The sequence below is a fragment of the Misgurnus anguillicaudatus genome, chromosome 19 (genome assembly GCF_027580225.2).
Source record: "Misgurnus anguillicaudatus chromosome 19, ASM2758022v2, whole genome shotgun sequence".
NCBI lineage: Eukaryota > Metazoa > Chordata > Actinopteri > Cypriniformes > Cobitidae > Misgurnus > Misgurnus anguillicaudatus.
Genome location: NC_073355.2, coordinates 5,832,703 through 5,851,743, shown reverse-complemented (window position 1 = coordinate 5,851,743; position 19,041 = coordinate 5,832,703). Strand labels below are relative to the sequence as shown.

At 38.3% G+C, this 19,041-nt stretch overlaps 1 protein-coding gene across 1 annotated transcript in view; it reads right to left on the bottom strand.

The window, feature by feature from the left end:
- baiap2l1b (BAR/IMD domain containing adaptor protein 2 like 1b) overlaps nucleotides 1-17,557 on the bottom strand; it is a 77,631-nt gene extending 60,074 nt beyond the window's left edge. Inside the window, exons 1-3 of the mRNA XM_073856831.1 lie at nucleotides 17,229-17,557; nucleotides 11,412-11,487; nucleotides 10,523-10,609 (exon numbers count right to left, since the gene is read on the bottom strand). Coding sequence (XP_073712932.1) covers nucleotides 10,523-10,609; nucleotides 11,412-11,487; nucleotides 17,229-17,279 — 214 coding nt within the window. The 5' untranslated portion in view covers nucleotides 17,280-17,557. The remainder of the gene's footprint in view (nucleotides 1-10,522; nucleotides 10,610-11,411; nucleotides 11,488-17,228) is intronic.
- Nucleotides 17,558-19,041: the final 1,484 nt, after the last annotated feature.

Genomic DNA, 19,041 nt, shown 5'->3' with positions numbered 1-19,041 from the left:
TACTTTGTAAATCATACATTATTGTGATATACTTGCAAATGTAATGCTCAGTTAACTGAAGTAAACCAGGCTTGATGACATAAGCGACCTCCGGAGGCTGGAAAATTACAACCCCAAAAAGGTTCCTCACTTGTTGTTTCATGAATGGAAGTGCTACAATAAAAACGCACATAGCGATCCCGTGGGTGCTGCGAGGCTCGGCTTGAGCACCCACCGAAATGGCCAAGCACATGTGCTTCACATTTACTTCACATGTCGCGTTTAAAACCATGCAAAAAATATGACTGCACCGCTTTCCTTCTCTTCAAAGCGCATGGGAGCTCCAGAGCGTTTTTCGTTGCTAAGTAACCTAAGCATTGCTTGATACTGTGACGAGCACCCACCGGCGGAGAAAGTATTTGGCGCCAACAAACATGCACGTTTGTTAAAAACTGTATATCTGATCCTTGTTTACATTTTTATATTTTAAAAAATATGTATGTATTAAATATATATATATATAAGACCTTTATGCATCAATGTGCATGTGCACATACGCACATGCATGCACCCCCCCACACACACACAATCTATAAACTGGTGCGTTACCATCACGGTGGTAAAAAACTGCCACCGTCACAGCCCTACTGTGCATAAGCTATTTCAGAAATCATCCCATCAGAATATTGTGTATGAACTATACAGGTTTTTTTTAAGGGTCACGTTCTTCCTGATACCATTTTTTAAACCCTAGTTAGTGTGTAATGTTGCTATAATAGCATAAATAATAGCTGTAAAATGATAAAGCTCTAAATTCACTGCTAGGCGATATATTTTCTTCAATAGAATTCCTCTTTAAAAGCCTACAACGAACGGTCGGTTTGGACAACAGCCCTCTATTTCCTGCTTTAATGACGTCAGCAAAACAGTTCGTTGACTAAACTCCGCCCACATGAATACGTCAGTCACCAGCTTTGGCTCAAAGGGCTCTGCTAAGCTAAGCTGCTATCGAATCACAGCACACTAAACAAACTACACAATCAGAACTCGATACGTATTTCTGAAGGAGGGACTTCACATAACAAGGGAGACATCAGTCTGTTTTGAGGACAGTGAAAACAGCGCTATACAGATAAGTAAATTGTGTGAAAAATACCACGTTTTTTTACACGTGGAACATGAACACATGTTATATTGCCCACTATAAACACAATCAAAGCTTCAAAATCACAGACAGCTTTAAGAAAAATTAATAAAGATGGATGAATGCATGGATGTGCTTCTTAGACGTCACTAGTTGTGTTTCCATTACCCTTCAAATTGCGCAAACTAAAATACAAAAAAAACACAGTTTTTTGCATTTGCAGACTTACATTTCCTGATGTACATGAAAGTCACATGATCATTCTTTAAAGATGCAAAATCGCATACTAGGTCTATAACCTCCCAGAAACACCCAGAACAATCCTTCTCACACACTACAACCCCAGGCTGATCTGGCTGGTAATGCGTGTATGTTTTGACTGCCATTCTGTGGCCGGCATTGCTAAGCATAATTCAAACAACACCGGTGAATAAAGGTCACCAGAACGTCCTGGTAAAAGCTTTCTTTGTGGCACCAGTGAGGGAGTGTACGTGTGTGTGTGGGGGGGGGGGGGGGGCAGCCACAGTTACACAAATCAAGCAACAGGGGTGTGGACAGTTGACACTAATGCAGGTACAGCATGTACTGTATAAAATCAACGAGTTGAAAAGAGAACGTATATTAAGTGTAATGATTCAAAGACAAGTTTTAACCTAGAAAATATGATATCAGCAAAAATGTTATGCTAAATGTGCTTTCCTTGTGGGTGGTGCTAGAGAGATCTGGAATATGACCACATTATTAACAACTCTTTGTGAAGGCTTGCCAATATCAATCATTATTATTTACATATCTTTCCTATACACTTCTTTTACCCTAATGATTAATTAGACATTCAACAAGATGCTAGAATAAATATTAGTTGGAAACGTACCATAAATAACAAATAATTTGCCAAATTCCATAAATGATATGGAAATGTACCCTGTCGGCACATATACAACATACACAAACAAACAATTATAACGGCGAATACACCCATGTAGGGCATTGGACCACTGTTTATTGACTAATATTAGTATTGCATGATTGCATATGGAGTATGATCATTGTCTACAGTCTGTTTACATAACCATTATTGACTGCTGAATTCATATTGACAGACACTGTCTTTAGAAAAAAAAGAAAAATTTAATACAATACAGGATTATCAAACATTTATGATGAGCGAGCGACAGTTGAAATTCTGCTCATTATGTAACAATAATTACAGCGTTTATACTTCACATTGTTATTAGGATTTTTGCACAATGAACTGGACCTGGGCTTTGATATATTTCATTGCCTCTATGCCTGGCACACCCCATTACTGAATGACAACATTCAATATAATCAAGAAAATTCAACGTAATCAAACAGTGAAAGAAATTAAACGTAACGTAAATTCCAAACTCGGTTATCATTACGAGCATAAAACATTGAACTGGCTTAAAGTCTAATGCTAAGAGCCCTGATGCACAATGATGATACCCGTCACTCCAGAAACACAGAAGTTGATTTGCATTTTCTCTGGCTGTGGTTCACTCCTGCTTTGTTTATTGTGTTTTTCCCACAGAACAACATGATTCCTGGCAACAGGTGGAGTAAACTAAACCAAATGCTCCTCAGAAAGTGAAAATGGTCTGACACACTTTAAACTTAAAGCCCACATGAAATCAAAATTAAACTTTTTTTCTTTTAGTATAAATGTGTTAGGCCTAACAATAAATATAAACTGGCATGGTCCAAAACACTGACAAAATTCTCATACAAAAGACATAAGCATTCAAAACCTACAATTTGGCACATGCTTTTATGACATCACTAGGGCTGGGTGTTGTTTAAAATCTTTCGATCCGGTGCCAATTTCGATACCTCCGTTTCGATGCCGGTTCCTAACGATACTTTTTTCGATACCATATGTTTTAAAAATCCATTAAAACATTAACAAAAATACATAAAACACACAACTTTTATTTTTCACCTTAATTTAAACAAACTCTGGTAACACTTCACACTCAGGGTAACATTAATAAAACTGGTTGTGCTTTTTGGATAGGGGTGCGCCAGCAGACACACTTATCAGTTTTTTTAATGAAAATAAGTAGTGATGCATCGATGTATCGGCCACCGATATTTATCGGCCGATTTTAGATGAATTTGAAACCATCGGCATATCGGCAATGGCACGAGAAAGGCCGATACCGATTGTTTATTAATTAACTGCATAAAGAAATCCATTATATGTAAAAAATGAGTTGATGTTGTTAATAAAATAAATGCTGAATAGCAAAAACCACCTTTGAATGTTGTCATGCTGTCTTATTATTTTTGTTTTAGCTAAATTTGTGCCTCTCTTATTATGTTGGTCAGTTGAATGTTAATTAGATACAATCCATCTTCAGTAAAAATAATTTGATGCCGAAATAAACTAGCTAATAGACCAAATGTATAGTATTGTATGCAAGTGTTTAATATCGGTATCGGCATCGGCCAGAAGTTGTCTGTTTAAATCGGAATCGGCCCAAAAAAATCCTATCGGTGCATCCCTAAAAATAAGGAAACAAAAATAAAGAAATTAAGAATATAATTTACACTGCTTTATTTTATGAAATGTAAAATGGTATTTAGCTTGGACGAACAGTATTTGTGGGTTTATTATAGCTGCAACTAAAGTTAAAATATTTAAATGGGTAACTGAGTTTTACTGGGAAGATTTGCATGCATGTTTGTTTTTTGTAAATACTCAACTTCAGAATAATCAAAATATTAAATACATTTTTTAAAATGAGTAGAAAATGCCTTCAATGTCATTTAATTCAAGTGAAATTAGCAAACCAGTTAAATGGAGTTTTAGTTTGTTTTAAATAACGAGCCAGGCTTTGGGCTGCGCGTGTGCGTCAAGTTTAAACCATAGACTGTAAAAAATTGGTTTAAACGCATCGTCCATTTTGCGAGACGAGGGCATGAAGGCTTTGCGATGCGGAGAGACAGGCGCGAGTATTTCATAAGCATTGAGAGACACAAGCTGCGCGCGTGGGTCAAGTTTAAACACCTTGTCGAGACTGTTGTGGGAGACGCGCGCGCAAAGCCTTGACATGCGGAACCAGGCGCGAGTAAAACAAGCAGAGAATTGAAACCCCTCGTCACTTTAGGAGAAGCGCTGTTTTGGTTGACGTGCCTTTCACGGAGACAACACGGCCATACTTGCGCTAACTCTATTGGTAAGACTGTCACAAAGACTTTCTTCTCATATTGCATCCTTTCTACACTTGTTTTGACTGCGAGGTGGACTGCGAGTATTTTCAGAAATCCTCCCCGTCACGTGGTGGTGGACAGCCAATCGCCGGCGCTTTAGGTCCTTACACGCAAGTACAGATTCACAGACACAGCCGCTTTTGGAATTGAAATTTGGCATCGAAAGATAAATAATTTTTCGATACTTAAAGTATCGAAGTTTTTCATTCGATACCATAAAAGTATCGACATTCGGTACCCAGCCTTAGACATCTCCATACTGTTCACTTCTCATCAAATTTCCTGTTTAATCAAACGCTCTTTAGATGCTGAAGCGTCCCGGCTTCCATGTTATAATACGTCTTTGCTGGACTGTGCCATAAATTAAACGCTAAAGGTACTTTTTAAGGGGGCGGATCTAATCGATAGTTCTGTTCTGACTTCCTGTTTCAGTTAAACGAACGGCACAACATCAAATAAAGCTGCACATTTCAAGGAACTTCAGTGCATTAAAAATAAAATCGCTGGTGTATATATGGGTATAGAAAAGGGGAGAAAGTCTGTGTCTATAAAAGATGAAAAATGATGCTGGGTACAAAAACATCTGATGCAATGAATTGATTGAGATGTTTTAAGTACCGTAGACTGTCAATAAACAGTGTGGATCCAGCATTAATGATGCATAACATCCTCTGTACGTCTCTGTGTTTGTGCTGCAGACTGTAGCAGCATTTTAAAGTTTTAATGGCTCAAATTAAGACATAAAACTCAAGGGAAAAACAGCTTTGTATTAATAGAAGCAATAATACATCTCTAGTGAGTTTACTGGGACAAAAGCAGCCAGAGGAAATACAGAAAACACAAAAGAATAAACTGAACACACTATACACCGTAAAAAAATCTTTTTGCACCTACATTTTTAAGTTTAATCAACTTGGATTTACAAGTCATTTTTACTGTACTGGTACTAGTGATGACTCATGCAGGGTTTCCCGCAGCACTTTGCAGTTCGGGCGGCCCGCCTCTGCTGGGAAACCCTACCGCCTTAACTAGGTCGTCAAAAAAAAACTACAAGTGCATCTTGGAGAATAGCGCGGACGTGCTTCACACTGCGAGTCTGCACGCGCACCACACGGCCGAAATGACGTGGTTCGTCACTGTCTGGAGGATAACTAGCCAGTTGATAAAACATCTCAGAGAATAGCGTGGACGCGCTTCACACCGCGAGGGTGTATGCGCACCACGCGGCTGAAATAAAATAAGACGTGGTCCATCATGTCTGGAGGATAGCCAGTTGATAAAACGCGTGGCCGTGAGAACTGTAAATGGACTTATGTTTTGGGTTTATTTAAGCCCGTTACTGTATTAGTATATAGTTCCTGCAAATTTAAAGTAAGCTAGCTGGTGATTTTGTTGTTTGAGCAACCTGCTAGCTAGGTTCTACAACATCTGCTTCAGTTTGTGTTTATTAATCCTTTAGTTTCACTTCATCACAGAGCTATTTTCATTAGAGGTATCTGTTAAAAACATTTAATTCATTAATAAATCTAGTATGTGTTCATTTTCTGTCATAGTTTCTTCAAAATTAAGTTTTATTTGAGTGTTTTAAATAAGAATATTTTTATTTTCATAATGACGTGTACGCCCCACCCCTTTGATTGCATGCCCCCAGGCCCCGCCCATCCGCCCAACCCTACCACCTTAACTAACAAATTTTCTGCTGTAAACCCTGCTCGTGAGTTATAAAATTAAGATGACAACTAAAGGAAGGCGCCTCAGTGCGTAACACTGTTGTCTTACAGCAAGAGGGTCCCGGGTTCGAATCCCAGCTAGGTCAGGTGGCCTCTCTGTTTGGAGTTTGCACAGGCCAAAAACATGCAAGTTAGGTGAATTGGGGATACCAAATTGCCCCCTCCCCAACCTGTGTCTGGATCAACTTATGTATGGATTAAGCAGTTCTCGCCATGAATATAGCCATAGATGCTGGAATGGCGTGAGGAAAAAATAAATAAATAAAGACATAACTAAAGCAAGTTCAACTTGATTGAAGTTACAGCAACTCATCACTTCAGGATAGTTGAAATGACTTGTAAACTCTAGATGATCAAACTCTAAAATTTAAGTGCAAAAATATTTTTTTAACAGTGTATATGTCTCTGTTTTATATGTATATGTTTTTTCGGACTCACAAAGTAATCCAAAAGGTGAAAACTGCAGGTGCGATCTGATACCTAAAAGAACATGCTTGGATGAAGTGTCCTGAAGTCACACGAGAAACTCATCGTTCAGATCTTCCACTTTGACCCTCTGTACATTGTGCAATAAACTTCACATTGTATCTGGATAGTATCTAGATATCTTAAACTAAACTGCATTGACGCTTCCAGTAAATCTCCATTGTCATCTGCTCACACATCAGCAAAGGAGAAATGGCATAAACCCTATGATTTATAATGTGGTAACATTCCCAGACCACCTCTGAACAGGGTGCTAACGTTCTCATCACAATCCTAAATGGCTGCTTTAACATCTGGCTACAATGTCATTTCTGGCCAAGCGTTTGTAGCCAAGCAACAAAGCGAGCAAACTCAGTTAATTTTCAATGAAAAGTTAGAGATTCAAGGAAACACGTGTAGTCAAAAAAAGCATTTTGTCTCATGCAGTCACTTGTTAAATGTTTCATTCAAACCTGTTTTAAAGTGACTTGCATTATTTCAGTCCACCTTTCCCCACATTTTTAGATATAAGATAACAATCACAATCGAACACAAATGCCGACAAAACCTGCATGACCTTATCTTATCTGGCCATGACTTTTGTGAGGTGATGACACCTGAATCGTCCAATAAGATGCACAGTTCCTCAAGGTGTGGCACATGCATTTATGCATTGCTCAGCACTTCCACGCACTGTACAAACACCACTCAATGGCAGTAGTCGCAGGTATTTGAATGTATGATAATACAATGAGTGTAATCTGATGCTCTGCCATCATTAAGACTAAGAAATCCAATGCCACAATGCACCCAGTTCCCTTAAAAGAGACGAGAAAGTGACGTCACATCTGCGTGGGCCGAAAGAGACACAAGAAACCAATGCTAGATCCTAAAAATGGGGGACACCTGAAAAAAAAAGAAAGGATCTCCGTAACACTGACACCTGACCTCGTACCTGAAGTAAGGGGGGAGGGGTTCATGTGTGTCAATCTGTCCGTGACTCTCAAGACTATCCGATGTCAGCTCATCCACCTGAAGTCGGCTCTGGTTTCAGCCCAGCTGAGCACTCAGAACTCAAGAAGCTCGACTGGCTGAAGATCGGGCAGCGATGTGGAACCTAAGGACCGTGCTTGGACGTTATCTGCCCAAACAGAGGCAGTTTCTGCTCTTATCGCCTACGGATAGGAAGGGCATTGTGTTAACAACCTCTAAGGCAATGTCCAAATGTTACGGCCCTCCAAAGAGTAGGTCAAAGAAAGGTCATCCATGTTACAGCACTTAAATGCGATGAAAAGAAAATCCATCACTTTGAGGCATGAAGAATATTGTTTAGTGTTCACAAACACACCCTCAGATGGAAAAAGCTGCGTTACTAAAAACTTCCAAGGTAGGCAACCAGTCAATCATTTACTGAAAATCCAAGTAGTCTTTACTCGGAAAACAAAACTAAGCACTTCAATAAAAGTGAAAGAGCAAACAATATAGGTGCAAATTCAAGGAACTAAATAGGGCTTCAAAGATCATAAGAGGACAAAAATAGCACCACAAAGTACTGTATTCTGTACATGTAATAGGGGAGAGCGGGGCACAACCTAACGCTTTTTGGTTTTGGCTCAATCATTCAAAACATTTTGAGTTTGATTAATTATATTTTTACACAAGCAACACACACATCTCTGCTACATATGAACATTTGAAGTTTGTTTCTAGTACTTAACATTCTTGTACAATTACATTAAACGTGACAGAAGTGCAAACGTTACAACTTACCCCATAGGTGGGTTTAAACGGACAAACCCGGAGATAAAAGGAAAAACTTAAATTCGTCTGCAATCTGCATTGCCAAACAATCAGAAATACATACAAATTATTGTTCATGTATATTTTACATTTAAGTCTGTAAAAGACAGTAAAGATGAAGTGAAAAAGCATTAAATAAGTCAGATTTGGTGGAACATTAAAAACAAACAAACATTCGAATAGCATTTTTTAAATTCAAATTATTATTGCCGATCGAATATTCGAATATCCGTGCCCATCCCTAATATGCACTACTAGTACATCATCAGAACACGTTTTCAGCGCGCTTGGAAACATTATAACCCCAAAAAGGTTCCTAACTTGAACTGTTTGTTGTTTTATGGTTGGAAGTGCAACAAAAAACACGCACACAGGCGCCGATCCCGTGGGTGCTCCGGGGCTCAGATAGAGAACCCACCGAAATGGCCAAGCACATTTGAAAATGCTCAGTTGCTTTACATTTCACATCTAAAACCACATAGAAAAAGCGCTTGGGTGCTCCAGAGCATCTGTCGTTGCTTAGTAACCTAAGCATTGCTTCACGTTGTGATGAGCACCCACCGCTGGTGGGAAATCGGCACCTATGAACACGCATGTTTATTAAGAAATGTATATCTGATCCTCGTTTACATTTTTATATTTCAAAACATATGTATGCGTTATATATAAGCCTATATTAGGGATGCTCCGATCGATCGACCGATAATGCTTGCTATGTTTCTCAATGAATTACGGTGAAATGCCGCTACATCCAAAAGCCAGGGGGCGCTCTCGTGCAGAAACTCAAAATGCGCTGTAGACGAGGAACAATACACACGCAGCTGTGATGACACGCAGCTCCATGAAATGGCTGAAGGATATATTTATATTGCTGTTCTTCAAACCTTTTCAGGTATTTTCATGATAATAAAGAATATGTTTAATGATTATGTTTGGCGAGTGTTGCTTTGTTAAATGCATGTTATAAACGACTCAAACTAACAGTGATTTTAGATCAATAAGGACTTACTGATCAAAAGCCGTAGTGCATGAAATGGATGTAATAAGATCGGCTGTCCGATTTAGAATAGTGAACGGCCACGTATTATTAGTGAAGATCGGAATTGAACGGAGCATCCCTAGCCTATATGGATCAATGATCGTATGCACATACGCGTGTGCACGCTTCAACACACATACACACACATTCAATAACCAACATAGTGGTAAAATACTGCCATAGTCACAGCCCTAACTGACTCAACAAATATGAGAAGCATTTCCAGCTTTCTTTTAAAAGGCAATAAGCACATTTGTTTCACCATAGCATTGAACTGGTCATTTGTAGGAAGAATGGCTGTAATTTATTATTTGCTCTTTTCTATTGCTGCTGTCGGTGACCCTTTCAGATTTGCATGCATTTGCGCGCATAAGGGCCGCTCTACACAGAACATGTGATTGCATTCCACTGTGCTGTTTTTCAATGTTTATCTATGACACAAGGGATAAATGAATGGTCTTGACCACCACGCCTGCGTCTCGTTTCTTTTTTAACATGTCACGCATGACTGCAATACATCAATGGTTTAGGAACAGTGGACCAATCAGAAGTATCCGGGAATTGGGCAGGCATGTTTACAATAGCAACTAACCAAATAGCCAGAGCAAACATTTTTCTTTAAAAACAACAGTAGACTTTAATTCTCCATTTCCATTTTTTCTTGATATTCGTGCATGTCTCATTAAATGGTATCTGAAGACCCCCACAAACTCCTCTGTTCTGTTCCGGTTCCTTTAACTGAACGCTGAGTGTCACGTTTTTGAGCGCCCTGTGAACCTCTCCTTACTTTGTTTTTATGACACATATCAACAGAGATTACAACTCACTGGTATCTTTAACATGATGGAGAAAATTATGATAATGAAAGATTAAAAGACTATTTGTTTCTCGGTATTCATTGCTAATGACAACCAAACTGCAGCGTTTGCTGAGCATAAAATCTTATCACTGACATGTTCTAAACAAATTTTTGCAGATGTCCTTTGTGAACTCTATACAGCTCTTTGTGAACCCAGAGTGCATACGGCACTCATTTTAATATCTCGGCACTGTGGGAGGAGTAAATGGAAAAAGTGTCCATGCAGTTCTCAATAAAAAAAGACAGCGGGTACATTAACTGTGACTCACCCAGTTCTCTGGACACTGGAGATACGGCTGCGTTCTCTCCGATCTTAGATACGGCATCAAAGTACTGCTTTCCAGCCAGGGCCATGGCTGAAACAGGGATAAGAACATATAAGATGTGGGAAGGTGCAGTATTATGTCAATACCATCAGTTAATTAACTTAATTTGCCTTGAAATTATATGAACAACACTTTCTATGACATTTAATAATAACACTACATATCACAATACGGTATGTAGGAGTGATAGACTGATATATCAGCCGATAAGTGGCTGCTGTGTTTACCGATTTTTTTCCGCCATTATTTACAGACAGAGTGCTGGAAGCCACTTTTTTTTAACTTCAATAAATGTTACTTTTTAAAATTGAGACTTGGCATCATCGTGTCATTTTTATGATGTAAATTAAAGGCGGAGTCCACGATGTTTGAAAAACGCTTTGGAAAAGGAGACGGGCCGACTACCAAAACACACTTATAGCCAATCAGCAGTAAGGAGCGTGTCAACTAACCGACATCCTTGCCGGGTTGCGTATGTGTGGGGCGGGTCTATCAACAAAAGATCTAGATTCTATTGGGGTAGGGGCGTGTTTGTTTAGGTGATTTCAAATATCAACATTGGCTTTCAAACATCGTGGACTCCGCCTTTAAGTGTACAAAAGCAGTATCGGCTCTAAATATCGGCAGCCTGTATCGGTCATCATCTAAGACTGCTGAAACAAAAATAGGTATCGCACTTAAAAATCCCTATCGGTCAATCCCTAGTATGTAGACACATAACGTAATATCTCATACCTGTTACAGACAGCAAATGTAAAAACATCAAACTGGGATATTGAACATGTAAATCTAAATTTTTCTGCATGCAAGAATATGGAAATGTGCTGCTCACCTGAAACGGCTTTCTCATAGCTCTTTCCCAGGTTTACGAGGTTACGTAACCCCGGGTTGAACTGTTCCATAACATTCTGAGAAAAGGAAAAGGTTAAAATGTTGGTATTAGAAAAAGTGTTTCATAAGTAAATATGTGCACATAATATCTCAGAAAACTAAGTTATATTAATGAGCTGCTGAAGAAAAACGTGACGTAACAGTCAATAGCCTCTTTCACACAGTAATTTCAAGACATTTCCTTAAATTTACCAGAATAACTTCAAAAAGTCCTTTTTTCTTACTAGACTTTTCGTACTGGTCAAAAATTCCATCTTTTTTCTGGTCTTTTTACCAGTAAGATATCATTCACACATCAGTACCAAAATACCAGTAAACTCGGTGAGAAAGCGAAAGTCAGCTCTAAACTGCCGCAAGGCAAGCTCAGTGTTGTTCAGTATTTGTAAACAATGGCGAGTTATGACTTCATATCCACAGCCCATATTATGTTGTTTTCACTTCTGTGGCAAACGCTGACAGTTGCGCAGTTGCTCATGATAACCAAACAACACTGCATTAGATGACTTCAAACTGAACTGGGAAAAACAGCAGTAATGTTTAAACACATAGGCTTCACAGAGTGTCGAAGGTAATTCGGCAAATAGATGGTAAGTAAGGAATAATTAACGACAGGCCATTGAATTATAAGAAAATAACGCACACCCAAGGTGAAATGTTGCACGACGCAAAGCGAAGTGCCGTTATACCGCGGGTGTGCATTATTTTCAAATAATTCAAAGGGCCGGAGTCAATTATTCATCTTATACCACAAACATTGCTCTGGTGCCAATTTTTAAGACATTTGACAAGTTAGGTGTGCGGTTATCAGAAATGAATGCATACCCACGGAACATTTCTCAGCCAATCAGAATACAGCATTTAACAGACCCGTGGTATAAGCTGTTTTAAACAACTTTGGTGTAGAGATGTGGACGTTAACTTCAGTTGTGCTTGACTTCTCTGACCTGGCATTTCTGACATCGTCTGTTCTGAATGGCGGTAATCCTTATTCTCACTGTTCACACATAACGCTTACCAGTAAATCACTGGTAATCTTACAACCTCTCTTACTGGTAAATTTGCAGAACTGATTTACTAGAAAGGTTCTGTTAACACATGATCTGTAATTTACCAGTAATTTACTAGTGAAGACTGAATGTGTGAAAGGGACTAATGACGTCTGTCTGATGATGAGTCAACAGTCTATCATTGATGGAATTTAAAAAAACATCCTTTGTGGACAACCCTGAACAGTACAGTGTGTTATAATTGTACCTGCAAAAATGGTTTAAGTGTCTTTAACTGTCTTTAAGTTTAACTGTTAACTTATATCAGTACAGTATGTCGTAAATACCATTGTATTTTAATGTGCCATGTTATCACTATCAGATTCCAATCAAAGCAAGTCATTTTGTAATCAGCTGTTGGCAAGCCACTTCAAGGTTTGATGTTAAAATTTGACAGTACCCCTCGGATCAAGAGCTAAGGGACTCATGTATTTATGAACTGTATGTGTACATTAGTTTGCTATTAACTACTTTTTAAATACTTCATACAAAATTATACTTTACTTAATACAGTAGAAGAAAGCACTATTTTATTATATTGAGTATAAAATGTATAATATAATGTATACATTAATTTTAGGGGTGCACCAATATATAGGCGGATGATGCGTGCTATGCTTCTCAATAAATTGCGGTGAAATACCGCTACATCCAAAAGCCAGAGGCCGCTCTCGTACAGAAACTCAATATGCGCTGCAGACGAAGAACCATACACACGCAGGTGTGACATGCAGCTCCAGGAAATGGCTTAAGGATATAAGGTATTTTTATGATAATAAAGAATATGTATAATGATTATGTTTGACGAGTTTCAAATGCATGTTATAAACGACTCAAACAAACAGTGATTTCAGATCGATAAGGACTTACCTCCCAGTCACATTAGCTACAAGAGACAGAGCGACAGCCTACCATTCATTTTCAATGGGAGTGGCTGTTTGCCAGCGACAAGCGCCGAGCTCGCCGCTGCGCCGAGCAAGGTGGGGCCAAAATAGACAAGAAGGCTATTTTATGCAAATGATGCGTGATGCGACAGAGCGACTGCCAATCGGAGTGAAGGGGCAGCGTGACATAGGTCAGTGGCTCGAGTCGAAGAAATTTTTTTTATTTCCCTTATACCTTTTTATAATCTACAAGCACAAATAAAGGTGCTTTATAGGTATGGGCACGTGGCATCGATGATCGATCACGAAAACGATGATCATGTGGGTTTGTTTATTCATTTATTTATTGTGGATATGGCGGCATTAGATGTCTGGTTAGCGTTACAAGCGCATGTTGTAGTAAAGACTGGAGTTGCGCCCGAAACCGCCTACTTTCGTACAATATAGTATGCAAAAAGCACTTTCACAATTCGCCTTCTATATAGTATGGAAGTAGGCGGTTTCGGATGCAGCGTGGGTCTGGAGATGCGTGGTTGACGTCGTGTCGAGCTAAGCAGATCGACATATTACTATGCATGATTCAAAAACAAACAGATAATTCCACGCACCCGCGCCGCAACAACAACCCGCCGATCCCATGAAGCCGGCCACACCTCACATCACTGAGGACTGGCACTATGGTTCAAAAGGATGCCGTGATTTTCGGAAATACAGTCAGTCAGGTGCAAAATGTACAGCGCCGTCAAAAGTTCAATGGGTTATCATCTCATATTTAAACATCAATGTCAAGAGATACCAGAGAGCCACACGAGCATAAACAATACATCTTGACAGAGAACAGGTAAGGGGATGACACAACACTAATCGCTAAAATGATAGCAAAAGACTTAAAGCTGGTTAATGTTATGAAGCTTGTGCTTTGACTGGACGTGTTTAAAAGCGCACTGTTTATGATGTACATCCATAAAGGGAGTTAACCTTTCTGTACATAACTTAGTTGAAAACTTAGTTATATTTTATGCAGATAGGTGCACGTTGTAAATTTATGTTGTATAAAGGCTTAATATTATGTACAGTGCGTCATATAGAAAGCGCTTCGGTTTGTGTTTATTAACTTTTTAGTTTCACTTCATCATGCAGCTATTCCTGTAAGAGGTTTCTGTTAAAAACATTTAATTAATTAATAATCTAGTAAGTGTTCATTGTTCTGTCAAAGTTTCTTCAAAATTCAGTTTTATTTGAGTGTTTTTTTAATAAAAATATTTTCTCTTTCCCCATGTTGTGTACACCCCGCCCCTTTGATTGCCCCGCCCCCAGTTAATCGAGTACTCGTTCTTCAGACCTATGGATTAATCGAAATGAAAAAATGACATAAATGCACATCCCTGGTGCTTTATAGATAGGGTTGCAAGGGCCCGGAACGTTTCCGCTAAATTTTCGAAAACTTACCATTTGAACTTAACCTGGAGAATTTTGGAAATATTAAAAATTGGAAACTTAACGGGAATTAAGGGAATTATTTGGAAATTTTGAGGAAATTTATATAAGCTATATTATAAACAAACATAAATAAACATTTTGTTTGGTCATAAGCAGACATGCATGCAAGGTAATACAAATTTTAAAAATGACATCTTGACTGATTAATTGTAAGTAGAACTTTAATTGATTCTTTCATTGAGTAACACAAAAGGATAATAAACATTATTATAGTTATTATAACAGTGATAGCTTACATTTAGAAATCTGATTTACTGGCTAGCTAGCTACTGTATATAAATTATAATTTTGTTGCACACCAGCTTACACACAGCACAGTGTGGAGAAGTTTTAAACAAATTTATGTAATTTACATGAATACATGCAAAGAGTGACATTTTGACATTATTTTTTGCGCATGATTCAAGAAATGATCTATGCATCTTCAGAAAGAATGCAAGTACATGCAAGAAGCAATGGCCCTTTAGTAAGCAGTATGCTGTGTGCATGTGACTGAAGAATGCGCAGGGTAGAAATTCAACTGAAATTTCATTAATCTTGTTGTTTTAAACAAAATTATGCATTTAATTTTCCTGTGCAACTCCGCAAATTTCCAGCTAATTCCCATATATTTACGTTACTTCCATAAAAAGTTTCCAGCCTTTAAAAAATTCCCAGAATTTTGCAAATACATTTATAGAACAGTACTTTCCCAATCCTGGTCCCCACATACCCCCCTTCCAGAATGTTTTAGATGTCTTCCTATTTAAAGATGATAATCATTCTGGAAGGAGGCTGATGAGATGAATCGAGTGTTTAAAATAAGAAACCATCTAGAGGGAATATGCAAGGATCAGTACTGCCATAGAAGAAGCATTTTGGCTAAACGGTTCCATAAAGAGCTCTTAATTATTGAAGAACCATTCTGTTGCATAAGGTTCAGGTTCTTTGTAGGGAAAAATGTTATTTAGATTAGAAAAATGTAAGAAAAAATTGTTCTTTGAAGAATCTCGGCTTAATGATTCCCTCCCTGAGGAACCAAAAATGGTTCTTCTATGGCATCGCGGTGAAGAATTCTTCAGCATCGAGCTACAGAGTCTGTAGATGCCAGTTTCTCCACTGTCAAAAAGTGTCCAGAATGACAAAATCTTTACATTCACATGCTTTGCCTCTGTGTCTGTATTCACAACCACCTTGAAAAGTTTCATGATTCATTTGAATGAGTTTGAAAGTTTGGACTAGCAGATGAGAACAGGAATCTCTACCAAGCATAAGCTGTTTGTGTTTCAATAGTTGCCTACACATTACACAACACTTCTTCCCAGGTTTCTTTTCTCTGCACTTTAAACTTTAAAGGAGAAGAAGCTGCGATTTAAATGAGTCACTGGGTTTGGTTATATTTACTGTGTTTACATGTGCATAACGCTTACTAATTCTTCATTCATGAAGTCAACCCACTCCTCCTCTCCACTCCCCAACACGTAACGAAACATCTGAGACTGTAATAAAAGTACAGGAGTGACGTCCTTATGGACAGATAGGGTGTGGGAACAGGTCTTTCTCAATAAACCTTCTCCCATTGAAAGTAACTACTGTATACTGAACTATCGGGTTGTTGGATTTAACAAAAATAGAAAGCTACCTTATTCGTGTCTGTCTATAATGTATTATTACACATTACAGTAATGCAAATTAAGGGCAGATGAATGCCCTTAAATGACATGAAAATCCTTCATTTCTTTATGCAAAATATTTTCATCTCGTTTCTGTTGATACTGTTGAAACGTGTCATAATTTCCAGTCCGTCTGTTTCTATTTTAGATAAATAATAACATTTGGACGTGCTAATATTAGGTCTTTTTGGAAGTTTTAAAGAAATAAAATATTTGATTTACAGTAGGGTTTTGTCACTGTAAAATACTTTCCCATGAGGCAAAAGAAAGAAAATTATCAATAGACATAACTGAGTGTTTTAATATGCGATTTAAATATCTGAATCATTTGGGTGCGTCAAAAAAATAATGTAACGTTACTGTGGTGAGGACCCACCCGTGTCTCTCGATGAATAACCTGAGGTGAACTGAGTTTCTCACATTTACCACATTAAACATTATCAAAAAACCCCAATCCATTACATTTACCACATATGGAAGTTTTCTGACCAAGTCAGAAGTTTTTTAACCAGCAACGACCGAGTTCAAGATAAAAACTCACAAATGTCAACCTGCGCTCGATGTAATTTTTGGTACATCGCCCCAAATTTGGAGGTCTCTTGTTTATTCCGTCCATGCTGAACTCAACAGGTGAATAACATTAATGTTTCATGTCTTAAACTGTCATGTATCTCACCTTGTAAGTGCTCTCGGTCAGTTTATTCACCTCCTCCGGGTCGCGCGACATTCTTTAGGTCCTCTCGCGCGCGCACTCAGGTCAGTTATATTCGTCAACAATCTCCGACTGATTGATTATTCCGAAAGAACTCGCGCAGGACAGCACGGTTATCGCCTCCGGTATATCCTCATAACACGACTGTCGGTCTGTTCGATAAATATGGGCTAGATTTAGAAAGTGACGCCGGTGTTACTCAATAACGGGTAGGTGGAGTTGAGCTCGGTGCAGCTTTGCCTTCAAACTTATGAGAGCGCGTGTGTGCGCGGCGCGCGTGTGACGGGCGGGAGAGGTAGGTGAGGTGTGGGGAGGTCACGCGGTCAGGGATGACAGGTGAATTTTCGGCAGAAAGAGAGGATATATGTCGCCATCTGCTGTTTGTTGTCAGAAACTTTGATTAAACACTTTTAAAGGGGAAATAACATGAAAATCAGACTGTATTCATGTTTAAGTGCTATAAAATTGGCCTCGCGCTAAGCCCCTTCCGCTTCCAGCTCGGACAAACAATCGGTTGCTAGCTGTCTTACAATGTGAGCTGTCATTTGAAAACCTTGTCCTAGGATGTTTTTGGCCACAGAAGGACCACCTCTCACCAAGAAGCATTCAAGTGGGACTTAAATATGAAGCAGATGGATATTAATATAAAGATTTTAATATAAATATGGTGGTAAACAAGATTTGGAAGCGATCACAATGTCACAATGCAACAATCGCAGATGACATCAGGATTAACACTGTTCACGTGGCCTAGCACAGGGTAAGATTAAATTTATTTACATTTGACCAGTTTAATATGAAGAGGCACTGAACTTTAGCTAACTAAATGTTAGCACAAGCTATCTATCTAACAAATAAAACAAATAAAAACATTGTTCCTGCGGCTAAAACAAATGTATACATCCTTGTTCATCTGGAAATTAAGGAACATTTTGCTCTGACTTGTTTGGGTTTAGAAAATAGAAAAAAAAATGTATTGCCTGTCCTCAAAATGTACATGGGATTATTGTTAAAATTTCCCAAGGCACATTGTTTTAACATTTTGGTCAACTTAAACAATAAAATCAATGTAAGCTTATGATCTTACAGTACAATGCTTTTCTATGGCGCTGAAACCTGCACGTGCCAGAGTTCCCGTCCCAGTGCAACTGATACCCCATTGGCTCATCTGCATTCGAGAGGTGGTGCTTAGCGATAGGTAATTTGGGTCCCCAGTACTACTTCTAAGTTCGATTAACATAGAAAATGTGAAAAAAATCAACCCAATAACTTAGTTTTGGTAAACCATTCTCTGCAAACATGTGAAAAAAATAGGTAATTGAAATTTGGCTCTTCTTGTGATGTCAGAAGGGGATCTTATTATAATACCGCCCCTTAATCTGCACTATCCAACCACGGCACTGCCATTTAGTGCAGAGATCAGCTCAATTGCATTTAAAAGTGGCACATTTTTACTCACACACACAATTTTAACTACTACAATAAATTATCTATATGATATTTTGAGCTAGTGAAATATTCCATTTAAATTAAACGTATGGCCTATAATTTATTCATAAAATGTATAGCAGCACTAAATGTAAAAATAATTATCTATAAAAAGGCATAAATAAATGCCAGTTGGATTTTCTAGGATTACATTTCTTTGGAGAAATCTGCAAATCACAATTCTTCTTTGGAAGAATGTTTAAAATTAACATTTTTTCTACTGAAAATCGATTTGGCTTTTAAAAATGTGTATGCAAATTACCATTTGTTAAGAAAACTTTAATCACAA